Source organism: Electrophorus electricus, chromosome 10 (assembly GCF_041902795.1).
Source record: "Electrophorus electricus isolate QZ-2024a chromosome 10, ASM4190279v1, whole genome shotgun sequence".
Classification (NCBI taxonomy): domain Eukaryota; kingdom Metazoa; phylum Chordata; class Actinopteri; order Gymnotiformes; family Gymnotidae; genus Electrophorus; species Electrophorus electricus.
This window is the reverse complement of record NC_137506.1, coordinates 15,223,169-15,237,262: the sequence shown is the minus strand read 5'-3', so window position 1 is coordinate 15,237,262 and position 14,094 is coordinate 15,223,169. Positions and strand designations below refer to the sequence as shown.

At 39.5% G+C, this 14,094-nt stretch overlaps 1 protein-coding gene across 2 annotated transcripts; it reads left to right on the top strand.

Moving 5' to 3' along the window:
* The first annotated feature begins 1,461 nt into the window (after positions 1 to 1,461).
* On the top strand, positions 1,462 to 13,436 carry snap25b (synaptosome associated protein 25b). 2 transcript variants are annotated; one of them, XM_026999899.3, is made up of 7 exons: positions 1,462 to 1,601; positions 3,177 to 3,218; positions 4,479 to 4,527; positions 6,960 to 7,077; positions 11,147 to 11,263; positions 12,007 to 12,151; positions 12,636 to 13,436. In XM_026999899.3, the coding sequence occupies exons 1-7, from the start codon at positions 1,530 to 1,532 to the stop codon at positions 12,702 to 12,704; spliced, it is 612 nt and encodes a 203-aa protein (XP_026855700.2). In that variant the 5' UTR covers positions 1,462 to 1,529; the 3' UTR covers positions 12,705 to 13,436. The 2 variants fall into 2 exon arrangements, with proteins under 2 accessions (XP_026855700.2, XP_026855702.2); XM_026999901.3 differs by lacking the exon at positions 6,960 to 7,077 and adding an exon at positions 6,644 to 6,758.
* The last annotated feature ends 658 nt before the right edge of the window (positions 13,437 to 14,094 follow it).

Sequence of the window (14,094 nt, the reverse complement as noted above, 5' to 3'; positions counted from 1 at the left end):
TTATCGATGGCATGAGGAACTCAGGTGGCACCTGGAAGATAAGGAAGGATGGAGCAGGCAAAGCAAGAAATTGAAACAGAGACAAAAAGGCAAAAGAATGGGAGAAAGAGAGAAGAGAGAGAGGGTGAGGGGGAAAGAGAGAGAGAGGGTGAGGGGGAAAGAGAGAGAGAGAGGGAGAGATAGAGAGGGAGAGAGAGATGGAGAGAGACTTTCATTCCTCTGTTTCTGCTGATGCACTGTGCTTTGTGTCTTTAGAACAATGGAGTGCTCAGGTCTGATATGTTTGTTTGTTTGTTGTTTACTTGATGGCATTTTCATGTTTAATGCTTTAGCTGAATTAAATCCTTTTTGAGCTGCTGGTTTGTGATCATTTGCTGTATTAAGAAAGTCCTCACGAGGGCTGAGAATTCTATGAAGTAGAAGCATGAGTATCACTGTGAACACTCACTAGTATTGCCTTGATTGGACATTGAGTCCGATAGTTGAAAAATAAAAATAAATTACATTTAATAATAAAATAAATACATTTAGGATTACATTTATCTGCAACATCAAATCTTTTTCACCAGGTTCTAAAACATATTGATAAGAATAAAATTTCAGGCTATGAATTACACATTGGCTGAGGTGTGAAGTAGGGACAATCACAATGTGGATGCGGATTATACAGCATTTCCTAATGTTATTATCAAAGCACATCTGAATGTTAATATGTTTTAAAAATACAATGACTTTGATTCATCATGTTTCATCCAAATAGCAATATTACATAAAGGCAGTCTTGTTTTTGCCTTGCCTGAAATTGAAGTGAATTCTGATACATTGCCTGGGCAGTGCTGTCCTCAGCCAGAACTCAGCTCCAGGATTATATTACATTTGGTCCTCCTTCTTTTTCTCAGTATACTCAAAAACGAGGAAGGGAAGCATAACGCATGTTTCATAAAGAGCACTTCAACCTCCGTTTAATGTCCATGAATAATGTCCGGACTCTCTGGTGATTCTCCAGCATAAAAATAGATCCGAACTTGTTCCTTTTACTCAGCAGCGTTTCTCAACAGATGTCGCATGCTGTAGGAACTAGTCCATGTGACAGATCACAGCTTTGAGCTGTGCTTTAACTCACAAGATGAATGGCTTTGCCCTTGGTTTTGCCCCTGGGGTATTCACAACCTTACTACATGTGTTCTGATGTGATCAGTCTTATCTGTGCGCTTATGCACGGTGCAGGGCTCTTTGCATTAACAGATTCCCAAGGCACTGGCATGTGCTCAGGGTGAATGTTGACTTTAACTGATTGATTGAAAAGTTTTTCATTTCTCTGTTTCAGCTTTTCAAACTGTGTCCGGTTACTGTGACACTCACAGAGCCTCTGTATTGTGTAATAAGTGGTGCGTAATACAAAGTGGTGTGTAATAGGTTTGTCCAACTGTGTCTTCTTTGAAGGGAACCTGCATTACTGACACTCACACCTGCTGTCAGTTTAAGTCATCCTGTTGTGAGCTGAACACCTCACCAACTACCCAGCCACCATGGCAGACGATGCCGCCATGCGCAATGAGCTCACCAATCTGCAGGAGAGAGCTGACCAGCTGGCCGATGAGGTAGGTCCATGTTACAGCCCTCCACTCCACAGGCATCACTGCCCAAGACCAAGCCATTATGTATCAGCCGATCTGAATCAAACTGTCCCCCGCCCCAATCACCAGCAGGCAGGGTATGAGTAACTGTGGCAGGCAAATGACTGATTAAAATGCATCTAGCACTGAGGGGAGGAGTCAGGATCTGTTCGGCCAGAGAGCAGTAGAGAGCTGCGCATTCATAAACCACTTGGGAGGAAGGAAGACTGGGATTCTGCTCCACCTCGCTCCTCTTTGCTCAGACTGTAGCAGCCTCCTCAGTGGGGCTCCTTCACCTGCTCTGATGGGCCTTTAATCAGACTAGTCTCCTGCTGACCAATCACACGTCCCCACACCCAGCTCTGCAAGCAGTGGAGTGGAGCCCTGGTCTCTAAGAGCTAGTCATCAGAGAGCTCAGATGCAGGGGACAATGTTCCGCATCACTGGCCATCTGACACGTGGGACTTAATCACTTAATAGCCTTTTACAAGGTTACACTGCCATTCTAAAGGTGGACTTCATTAACTATGACCGATTAATTCTGAAAGAATTTATCTCGGCTTCCACGGGGCTGAAAGTCTCTTGTGAAAAGGCACCAACATACATTCTTAAACAAATCACTATGACTTAATGTGAAGTACTAAGAATCACAGGAGTCAGAGCTGACCTAAGGAAAAAATATCAAAATACAATCTATAGAGAAGGTCTAATATTGACAGGGGCATATGGATATAGCACAGACCATGTTCAGTGAGAAATCAGAATTCTGCTGCTGAAATGTATATACTGGGTGGGCATTAAAAATTGATGAGCTGATAATGCTGTGTGGTGGAGTTTTGTGAGCAGGAACAGGAAGGAGGCGGGGATGGAGGACAGATGGTGCTGGAGGAGCAGAGGAACGGAAGGCTGGCAGGAGCAGGGAGCTCTCCACCCAAAAGCGAGCTCCACTGCCTTCAGCTGTAGCTGTGCCTATCAGCCCCCTCAGCTCAATTTTTCCTCCTTCTCAACCCCAAGTTCCCAGAACAGCAGAGGAAGCATTTATGATGTTCCCCTTACCTACTGCAGAGGAAGACCTTCTTATGATGGTCTCCATACCTACTGCAGAGGAAGACCTTCTTATGATGGTCTCCTTACCTACTGCAGAGGAAAATCTTTTTATGATGGTCTCCTTACCTACTGCAGAGGAAGACCTTCTTATGAAGATCTCTCTACCTACTGCAGAGGAAGACCTTCTTATGAAGGTCTCCTTACCTACTGCAGAGGAAGACCTTCTTACGATGGAGATACTGTGTACATGCTCAGCCTGACCATGTGCTGACCATGTATTGGAAACTGAATATCATGCCTCATTTGAGCTATCATTTGTTCACTTAGCTGTGTAACTTGGTTTGAAAACTACTGTTCAAACAAAGAAATTAACATAAGGCAATGTGAAGGAGTCAAAGTAATTTATTTCTATAAATGGAGTAAACAGAACAAGATTTTTCTCCATACTGTACTATGTACTTTGTTTAGTCAGTCAGAGCAGCATTTAATGTTGGTTTATTTTTACATTTGCAGTCACTGGAGAGCACTCGGCGCATGTTACAGCTGGTAGAGGAGGTAAGGACTGCATGCAGAAACAGCAACAACAACATCAACATCAGCAAAGAACCTGAAGTCACATGTAAGGGTTAGACCACATCTGAGGGATTTGCTACGCCTCTCTGACTAGTGTAACTTCTCCATGGATGCAGTTGGGCATTGGCCCTTGAGAATGCAGGCTGGTGGTTGCTGTTCTGCTCCTTCACAGAGCTGGAGCTGAGTCTGATCACTTCCTCTCTGCCCATGCACAATAACTATCAGGAACGGAGGAAAAGCAGTGTTTTTTTCACTGCATGACAAAAATCAATGTTGATTTCCCAGAAAGTACGTGTTTCCCTTGGTGTAGGATGGTGCATTAATATCGTACAGGATCAACTGTCTAGGCTCCAACAGGAATTTAAGCCACAGGAAAAAGTTGCAAACAGAGAGGAGCTGGATGTAAAATAAAGCAGAGAACCATCTGAAATAGGAAAAGCTGACATCCTAGAATGCGCTGCAGTGGGGTTTGATTCTCTGTATGTCTGGGTTTGGAGTATAACCATCTTGCAACTGTGCTCAGAAGTGCATAGCTAATGTGTATATCCACCATTTCTCAGTTAAGAAATGCATAGCTAATTTCAAGTAAAACCCTACCACTATAGTTTTAAGGTTCCTCCCTCCCTTCTAACTGTGAATTATTTGGTTAATCAACCAGAGAAACATATAGATGGCAATACACTATTCATAAATTCTCACGTAATCTCATTAATACAGATAAAATAGAGTTCACACATGAATTAAACAAAACATAGGCTCTCCTGCACCATTACCAAGAGCTGGCAGAACCCTGGCAATACCACATGCGCTACATCAGGCAGGTTTCATCCCACTGATCTGATGAAACAACATGCAGATGTGATGAGGCATAGAGGATTGTCTGCTCTATTTGGGTCAGTAGAGTTTTACAATGCACTGGGGGATAATGTGCCATACTATACGCTCATGCCCATTTACCTTTAAAGCACACTGTGCTTCTGTGTATACCATGATGAACTCATTTTGGCTCACCAGTCTGTCCAGATATAGACATTGACCTGCCAGGGCAGGGGGATCATATTCATATTCTGTCATCTGCCTGTGGTGTGCGGTGTCCTGTGTGAGGATATTTTTCCATCTCCTGGTGTTGAATACTGTTCTTGAGACTTTACTTACTGGTCTGTAACCCACAAATCTCCTAGCTCTGGGCTGACCTGTTTTTCCTCTTCTGTCTGTATTTTCCTCTTACCTTCTGCGGTTCAGAGTAAAGATGCAGGCATCAGAACTTTGGTTATGCTGGATGAGCAGGGAGGTAAGTTACAAAAAAGATAGACTCATTCTGAATGAGTAACCAATTATTATTTATAGTAACTTATTTAATTATCACTTATTATTTAAATGTGGTATGTATTTATTCATAGATATTAAAATAATATAGGGATGGAATATCGATAAGTTGCCGAACCTGTACATGTCAAAAATGACACTGAGACTCTGACACTCATACAGCAGTCAGTGTTACTGGTAATGGAAAACAGCTCTCATTTCCATCAGTCGGGGCTGCGGAGGATCTGTGTAGAATCCCTTGCTTAAAAAATGAGCTCTAATTGACGTAGCTGAGCAGAAATAAACAGGAATGTTATTCCTTTTTGTTCCCCTTCTTTTTTGTCTGGATCATAGGAAATGTACAGTTCTTTTCTGCTCTGTTATTAGTCTGTCAGAGCTGCAAATAGACCTTCGCCTCCCTCAGCTTAGTTATGGATCACATGTTCCCACAAGCCCACAAGGCTTTCCCTTGATTTCTGTCCTTACCTGATCCACACACCTTCTCTCCTCCAATCACAGTTAAACAATCATAGCAAGCTTCACCGCTAAAGCGTTGCTTTGATTACTACATATAACATTGCCACAGACCTCAGTGTGCAAATGACTGTAGGAACAAACTGACAAAATGGGGTCTTTGAGGCAATTTTCAAAGTGTAGGAGAAATAACTCCTACAGTGAGAATCAAGCCTTTATAACTAAGAATCGCTCTTTTCTTTGGCCTTATATACAGTTTTAGTAGATATTATAGTTTTAAATGTATTTACGATTTATGATTTATTGATGAGGGCTAACCTGGCCGAAATTAAGCTTCAGTACCAGTTCAAACCTGTGATATGCTGCTCACCTATTTAACCAAAAGAGAGAGGGGCCATTGAGCCCCAGTTCACTGTCAGCCATGGAAAATGTCTGCTTGTCTCTCTCTCTTTCTCTCTCTCTCTTTCTCTCTCTCTCTCTGTCTCTGTCTCATTCTCTATATCTGTCAATATAACTTCATTATCATCTAAAGAGCTCTGTTCTGACTTTCTGTGTCTTGTTCTGGGTCTGCTTCCCCAGCATGGTGAAGGTGCAGCTGGTGCATTGAGTCCTTCCCCTGAAAATTCTCCCTGACAGATATTGTCATTCTGACCCTTCTTTAAAAAAAAAAATACTCAAAGTACATTTGTCAAATTCAGATCTATATACTCTAAGGTAGCAAGTTCTATACTGCCAGATACAGTTACAGAGTCTGAAAGTTCCCATTGACTACATGATTCTTTAGTCTTCATTCACCCTTCGCACAACTAATTAACATTTTGTTCCCTATTCATTTGACCAGCCCCCTTTATAATACTCCAATTCAAAATTAACTTTTCAAATCTATCTATCTATCTATCTATCTATCTATCTATCTATCTATCTATCTATCTATCTATCTATCTATCTATCTATCTATCTATCTATCTATCTATCTATCTATCTATCTATCTATCTGTTTATTCTTCTATGTTTCTTTCATCCCCTGACTCCTAAATCTTGCCCACATATTCTGCCAGTTTTTTCTATATTGCTGGTATAATGGAGTAAAGCCAAATGCTTTCTGTCAAACCTGCCACCAGCAGCTGCTTCTAATGCCAAGGTGCATCATCTCTGGTTCACTGCTGCAATTCAGCATCTCTCCTGTCAGATGCTGCTATTGCACTTTGAACCAGTGCTTTTGCTAACTATAAACAAGTTAATTAAGGTAGATTAATTTTTGTAAGCTTTAAAAATTTTTATCTAATTTAATTTTTTTTTAAAAATCAGACTTTTTCGTGTGTATTTGTTTGATACCCCTGCTGTTTCTCCCCCAGTTATCATATCATCAGCCAGTTCTCCCTCAGTTAGCCTATCATCAACCAGTTCTCCCCCAGTTAGCCTATCATCAACCAGTTCTCCCCCAGTTAGCCTATCATCAACCAGTTCTCCCCCAGTTATCATATCATCATCCAGCTCTCCCCCAGTTAGCCTATCATCAGCCAGATCTCCCCCAGTTAGCCTAAATCTTTCCCTAAACCTCCTTCATCATTTGTCTACCAGATTGCAAAAATCTCATTTCATTGCTGTCACCCCTTTGTCTTAACCAGAACAACTCGAACGTGTTGAAGATGGCATGAACCATATCAACAAAGACATGATGGAAGCCGAGAAAAGTTTAAAAGATGTAGGCAAATGCTGTGGACTTGTATGTCCCTGTGACAAGTAGGTACTGGTGGGGGCCAGATGCTCTCACCTGTGTGATGATGTCTGACTGTCCCGTCAATGTGAGTGTCCTAAGTCTCTTTCTTCTTTTTATCCCTCTCTTCCTTTTTCTTCTTTTCTTTATTTTATTTTCTCTTTATTTTGTCCTTTATGCAATTTTTTTGTTGGCTTGGGGGATAACTGACTAATGTTTAAAATCAGAACAACTGGAGCGCATCGAGGAGGGAATGGACCAAATCAATAAGGACATGAAAGAAGCCGAAAAAAATTTGACGGATCTAGGAAATCTCTGTGGTCTATGTCCATGTCCCTGTAACAAGTAGGTGGTGATGCCTGCCTGCCTGTTCGCTTGCCTGAACCTAATGAATAGGAGGGGAAGAACGAGCAGTTTGCTGTCCCGGGGGCCGCTTGCTTGGGGCCTGCATCCGCCTTCGCCCTGTGCTTGGCCTCCGGTGCATGGGGGTGTTTTGGCGTGATGGGGGTGGTGGGGCTGCTAGCTGGAGGCATGCTACAGTGCACGTGCAGCAGTGCTGAGGAAGCCCGTGTCGGCCCAATGCATTCACACGCTCTATGCCATCTACCGCTGATACACGGGTCAAGGCCCGGTGCTTCCTAAATGTTGATGTGCCCGCTTGATGTGCATGAATCTCTGTCTTTTTCTGAAATGCTTGTGTTATGCAAAAGCCCTGCTTTTACTAACTGCTTAAAGCACCTTTTTGAGCTCTAGCATTTAGCAGAAGTAGTACATGCCTCTGCACCTGGATGAAAGAGAGAGTGTCTGGACAATCTACTGTAAAAAAAAAAAAAAAGGATTTGTTAAGCGCTTTTTAACAATAATAACCCATCACATAGCCGGGTTACAGAATCACATTATTAGTGCCTACAATGGGAATCAAATTCTCTACAATAACAACTTATAGATAAATATATTTATCTATATGATTACTTTTATATTTTATATGTTTCCAGCAAATACTTCACGTATGCTCTAAATAAATGTTCAACAGCCCCATCTTAAACATACGGTTTATATATGGTCATTTTCACTGTAGGAATATGTTAACATGAGCAACATCCCCTTTTGTGAATAATTAATCTATATTTATTTAATGCAGTGCAGATTTTATTCTAATGATATGATGTGTCAATGGATATTAATGCATAATGGAGGCACTGAATACACATTTGCATAATTGAACAACTGTCCCGGGCAGAAATGAGATGATTTGTGTTCATGTCTGCAGTTGTAATAAACCTTTTAGGATATGGATAAAGTATTTATGAATGTGAATATAAAGACTAAATTCATATTTTGTGTACAAGAGGCTTCAGCTTTAAAATGACATAATCTATCACTGAGCTGATATGCCAAACTGATACTGCGCCCAGTATACTCTTGATATGCAAGAGAAGATGAGGATATTCATTCCTTTTTCCCTTCATTTAGTATCATTTGCAGTTCACTTTGAGGAGCAATTATTTAATGCATTTAGAAAGCGGAGAGGTGGAGTCTTGTACAAAAGACATGTACCGCTTGGTGAGAAGATTAAAGCTGAGATTAAAGCAGCTCTAATCAGTGGTACAAGTCTCACTAACTTCTGGCAACTCTGACACCAAAAGAGCCTGCCTACTCATTTAAATGAGCACCTCCCTCCTAAATGCAAGTTTAGCACTTAGCTTACCTCAGTGCAAAGTAATTGACAGGCAGGATGGACCGCCTCCTTGTGGAGAAGTTTCTTGATTGTTTTGGATTTTGTGGATTTATTTATTTTTTTTAATATGTATGATAAAAAAAATATATTGTTAATTTTCTAGCTAGTTTATTAATTGTGGTGACATCAAGTCAGTAATAAAATGGTGAAAATATAATCTTAATACAGTTTAAATGTGAGTTTTATCATTGTCACTAAATAAGAAGTAATTATAGTATATAGTATATAGTATATTATAATATATTATAGTATTATATTAAAACAGCGGTATTATAATATATATTATAGCATTACAGTAACACAGTGGTAACTAAATAAAGTGTTAATTTTCTAGTTGTGACTAAATAGTCTGCAACTATTTGTCTATAAGTACTAAAATATTCTATTCTTACAGCATAATATCATATTAATTAACATATCACTTTCAAAGGCATTTAGAATTTCATAATATGAGGTGCCATTACCCCAGAATAAGTGAAACAAGTCTTCTGACCCGTTTCCTCTTTGTTTCTTTGATCAAGTGAAGTTGGACCTACCACAGAGCTGGAAAATGCAACATCACAGGCTACCTTTGTGTTGCTTGCTTACAAAGCACATATCTGGCAAAAATGCTAAAAATAACTAAAAAGATTGTGCTGTGTCTGTGCTGTAAAACAAATTATATGAATTGCTGTTGCTGTTTTCCGTATCTTGTTCAGGGAACCCGCACTTGTTCTGCTGGACCATCTAATGCACCATCTTAGAAGACCTTTTCACTCACTGAGTGACATACCGAGTACCATTATGGATACGTGCATAAGTGAAGGGTCCATCTAACCAAAGTTTAATCTAGCTAACATTAATAAGCAAGCAGTGAGCAAGAGCAGGAATATTTGGTGTTGCACATGCATCTACTTGATGGTGAAATATCCCACCTGCAGAGAAAAGAGCTAGGTTAGCTAAAGTTGTGTTGTTCCATTTGTATATGTGCCCTGGCTTGAAAATATTATTGCAAGTTTAATAAAGGGGTGTGATTATGTGTAATTATGCATATGGCTGCATTTGTAGCTACATACTAATTTATTCCATATACATATAATTTATCTTGACCATTATTCCTGTGTAAAGTGATCATCATTCTTCAATTAATCACATAGATAAGTAGTTATACATTCATTCATTACATTCAGGAAGGATTACATTCCTGTGTTGGTCAGATCTGTGAAGAGTGCATGGAGGAACACGGGAGTGCAATTTGTGCCCTGACAAAAAAGTACACAAAAATAAATTAGATTTTAGTACACTAACGTAAACTAGATTTTATTACACTAAAACACAGCACTTGTGGCCTACTTTCAGCAATACTGATGATAAGTCTAATTTAGTGTTTCAAAATTAGAACAAATATGTATGAGAGACTTCCCAAAGTAACTTGGGAGCTCTCTGAACTGTAAGAAATGAGGTGCAGTTGATTGAGGAGATGGAACGGGTGGAGCCAGTCAGGCTGAGGGCGGACACGATGTTGGAGGTGTGGCCAGAGGCGTGGCATAAGTAACTTCAATCATGATTTCCATATGTACTTTAATCCATATGAAGACAACAAAATAGTGTTGTACAGTGATGCAGCTGGTAACAGTTTTTGCCTCATCATTATATCACAGCTTCAGATCCTGCTAAGGCTGCAGCTGCCCCCAAAAACAGATTGGTAGCTATTATGCGACAGAGAGGAGACTAGCAGGTGGGAACTAAATACAACTAATTTGGAAACGTGGATTAAAAACTTTTTTAGACATAATGCAGCCTAATATTTAACATACTCTCTTTTCACCAATATACCTCATGGAAGCCAATAAATCAATTATTTAAATTATTTATCCCTAAAACTCTAACAATGTATTTCGATTACGACTTATTTGGTGTTACTCACTTATTATCAGTCGCATTTAATTTATGATATCTAGATAACCTTTGAGTATTTTACATTTTATTGCTGACTTATTACTGCTATATTTCTTTACACACTTTATTACCAATCTATAAAATGCAACCTTTTTTCTTAGAGCAGTTGTTTTAGTGTTAGCTCTCATGATGTAGAAGTCATAAAGGATCAAGCACTAACATTTTCTTTACTGCAGTTTTATTTAAGCTTTAAAGCCCCCTGTCTGACATTCTGCACATACTGCTTGTGTTCTTGTGAGAAAGTGCTTGAATTCTTGTTTCCCTTAAAATTTTATCAAATAAATGTACATATTTTATGTTACATATTATAATGCAAAAATAACTATGTTACATGACAAGATTGGTAGTTTTGATATATGTATTGTCTGTTTTTAATGTAAATGTTCTGTATGGTTACCATCAGTCTCTGTGACTTTCACAACACCATGTTCCCTGTACATTTATTCTCCATAGTAATGTAGTACTGTTCTCCCTTTGGTCAGGATAGATACACTCTTCAATACTTAGACATTTAAAAGTATAATGGACTTATGTTATGTGGTCATTTATTTATGTTTTCATCATTTAAATATAATTTATTCATCATCGTTTTATCCATAGCACCATCACTTCCTTAGGATTCAACTCACTCCTTGTCATTAGTGACATGCAGTAAATCCTTATAGCTTGAATCATTTACTGGTGTAGGTTTTACCCGTGTCTTGGCTGCCTCTCACTGTTGTCTCTATGGATACTCAGACTGAAAAGTGGGGGACAGACCTGGGGCAATAATCAGGATGGAGTGGTATCCAGCCAGCCTGCCCGTGTGGTCGATGAGCGTGAGCAGATGGCCATTAGTGGAGGCTTCATCCGCAGGTGAGAGCAGATCATTTTTAGGAGAGAGCAGGTCAGTTTTAGGGGAGCACCCAAGGGTTTTGGTAGCCCTGACGGGAGGTATCATATAACCGTACAGATATGTGCATAATTTCGGACAACCTCTCCTTAATAATCACGCATGTCTCCTCAAAGCTCCCACAAATTCCCACCCCTTTCTTGCCACCAGATTGGTCAGGTTCAGAGAGTGACTTAGACACCGCTCCACCCACACCCTACCTTTCACATCCAAATGCTTCAACCTTTAGAAGGCTTTGGAAGCCAGTTAGGAAGGAACATAAACTAGTCTTAAGGCTTCTGTAATTTTAGAATACACTATTAATTATTATAATTATGAATTTGCCATGTGTTTTTAAATTAAATGTTGATAATTGCGTTCTACACTATTGGCAGTACTTTGGGTTAGGCTCTGGATGACTGCTTTTAAATGGGTGAGGGGTAGTCTAAGGTCTCAGGGCTCAGGGCTGTCAGATATTAAACTCACTGAAAGCCTGTAGAAGCCTGTATTTGGGTCAGCCTTCTCATATGTCAGAGTTGCTTTGATTTTAAAAAAAAAAAAAAAAAGCATTGTTTTGTGCTGAGCTCTATACATCAACCAGCTGACTGTCTAAGGGTGTTCTGCCTTTATTAAGAAGCTTTTTGTGTGTGTGTGTGTGTGTGTGTGTGTGTGTGTGTGTGTGTGTGTGTGTGTGTGTGTGTGTGTGCGTGTGTCTGTCTGTCTACAGGGTAACAAATGATGCACGTGAAAATGAGATGGATGAAAACCTGGAACAGGTCGGAAGCATCATCGGTAACCTCCGCCACATGGCTCTTGACATGGGCAATGAAATTGACACCCAGAACCGCCAGATTGACAGGATTATGGAGATGGTAAAGAGAAATGCTGCTTCATTAATCATTTGGGACAGCATAGACACTACTGGAGAGTATATTTTATCAAGAGCTTTCAGGGTACTATATGAATATGAACGTGTATATAAATGGTTTTAGAAAGATACATCTAATTTACACTTTTTGGACAGATTGTTTGTTTGCAGTTAGATAAACATTGTATTCTATGAGCAATGTTTATAGCACAAATAGCATAAATGCTGTTACTTTTGGCAACCATTCAATGCATCCAGGATAATGTCCAAGATTATCATTTCAGAATCTTTTTAAAAGGGGTGTAGCTAACACTAAAATGGATTGACCTTCATAAACATAATGCGCCAACTTGTTCTATCAAAATCACAAAAATGAAAATGTAAAAACTTGTATAAGTCAAACTGTACTGACTAGTAATGTAATAAGTTACAGTAAATTCTGCAGTTTATAATTAGCATTTTTATAATTAGCATTTTTTGTTTCACAGGCTGATTCCAACAAAACTAGGATTGATGAAGCAAACCAGCGTGCCACAAAGATGCTGGGAAGTGGCTAAACCCCTACAGAACCTGTCCCAGCATTCAACCATAGGCCCCGCCCCCAATGCCTCTGTCCATGCTAAATCTGCCATAGTGCACATTCCCCTCTCCCATGGTATTGACCTAGTAGATTTGCACACATACAGATATCTACATACACTGGCTCCCTCTGTAGAAATTGCTGTTCTGTGTCATCTGTCGTAAATAGTGCAGTAAATGGCAACATTTACTCTGTATTTTGCCCTCCAAAGATTTGTGTGTATATGTACTATATATATGACCTATATATAGTTCTGGTGGCTAACTCAAACGTGTAGTTTCTTTATTTGTTTCTCTTTTTTAAAGCAACATAGGCATTATATTGACATTTTTTCTCGGTGAAATTTATTGACATAATCCAATCTCTGTATCCATATTCTGTGCTTCTAACTGTGTAACTGTCCAGCCAAGCCCTGCATTCTACAGTAGTGAGCATTCCAATGAAGGAATCTTTGAAAGATCACAGCTGATGGCAGTCCTGACTTATAGGCTACTGTTCCATCAGTGCTACCTTTGCACCTGAAGTGATGATATGTTTGCACTGCTAACGTGCACTTCTAATGTGCACTGCTAATGTGCAAACCACATCCTGCTGGACCTTTCCTGCAGCCTCAGAACAGTACCACACTTTTTATTCATGTACGTCTGCAAACTGCGCCAGTCGATGTAAATGATGGTAAATGCTAATAAAAAACATAGTAGTGCTTAAAGTGTGATTGTGTCCGTATAATCCCCAATATCACAGAGTTTGTGGTCTAAAAGAGCTTTTTTTGCATTATTTTGCATTTTATGAAATCTTTTTTCATGTATGAACAACAGTGCAGTTTTAGGAAGGTATAGTGAATGATAAATTAACCTACAGAGCTTTCTGAATTAGATCACATGGAGAACAGGATTGTAAATGATCTCTAGCTGTATGGCACTGTTGGAAGAGTCATATGCTGCTCTGATGGAGGAGATCCTCTTTGAAGAAACAGCTTTAGAAGGGTTAAAGCAGACCATGCCAATAAGAACATGCATACTGAACACATGAGTGCACACACCCATGGCAGCACATGCACATGCATACAAAGGCTACTGTAACATTACTACTTTAATGTGTTGAGACAATTATACTGGTTTTATTATACTGTTTTTTTTTTAAGTTGAGTGATTTCTAGACTAATTCTGTAACATTATCTTAAAACAGAAAACTAACTTTTTCAATAGGATAAATTGATTAAAAAATAGGATAAATGAATCCCTCATATCTGCGATAATTTCTTCTGTCTGATAGGGTGGTGTTTTCTCAGACACCCTCATGTCTGTGATATGATCTGTCTGAAACAGCGGTGTTGTCAGAGATACATATTCAGACTGTCTTTTTAT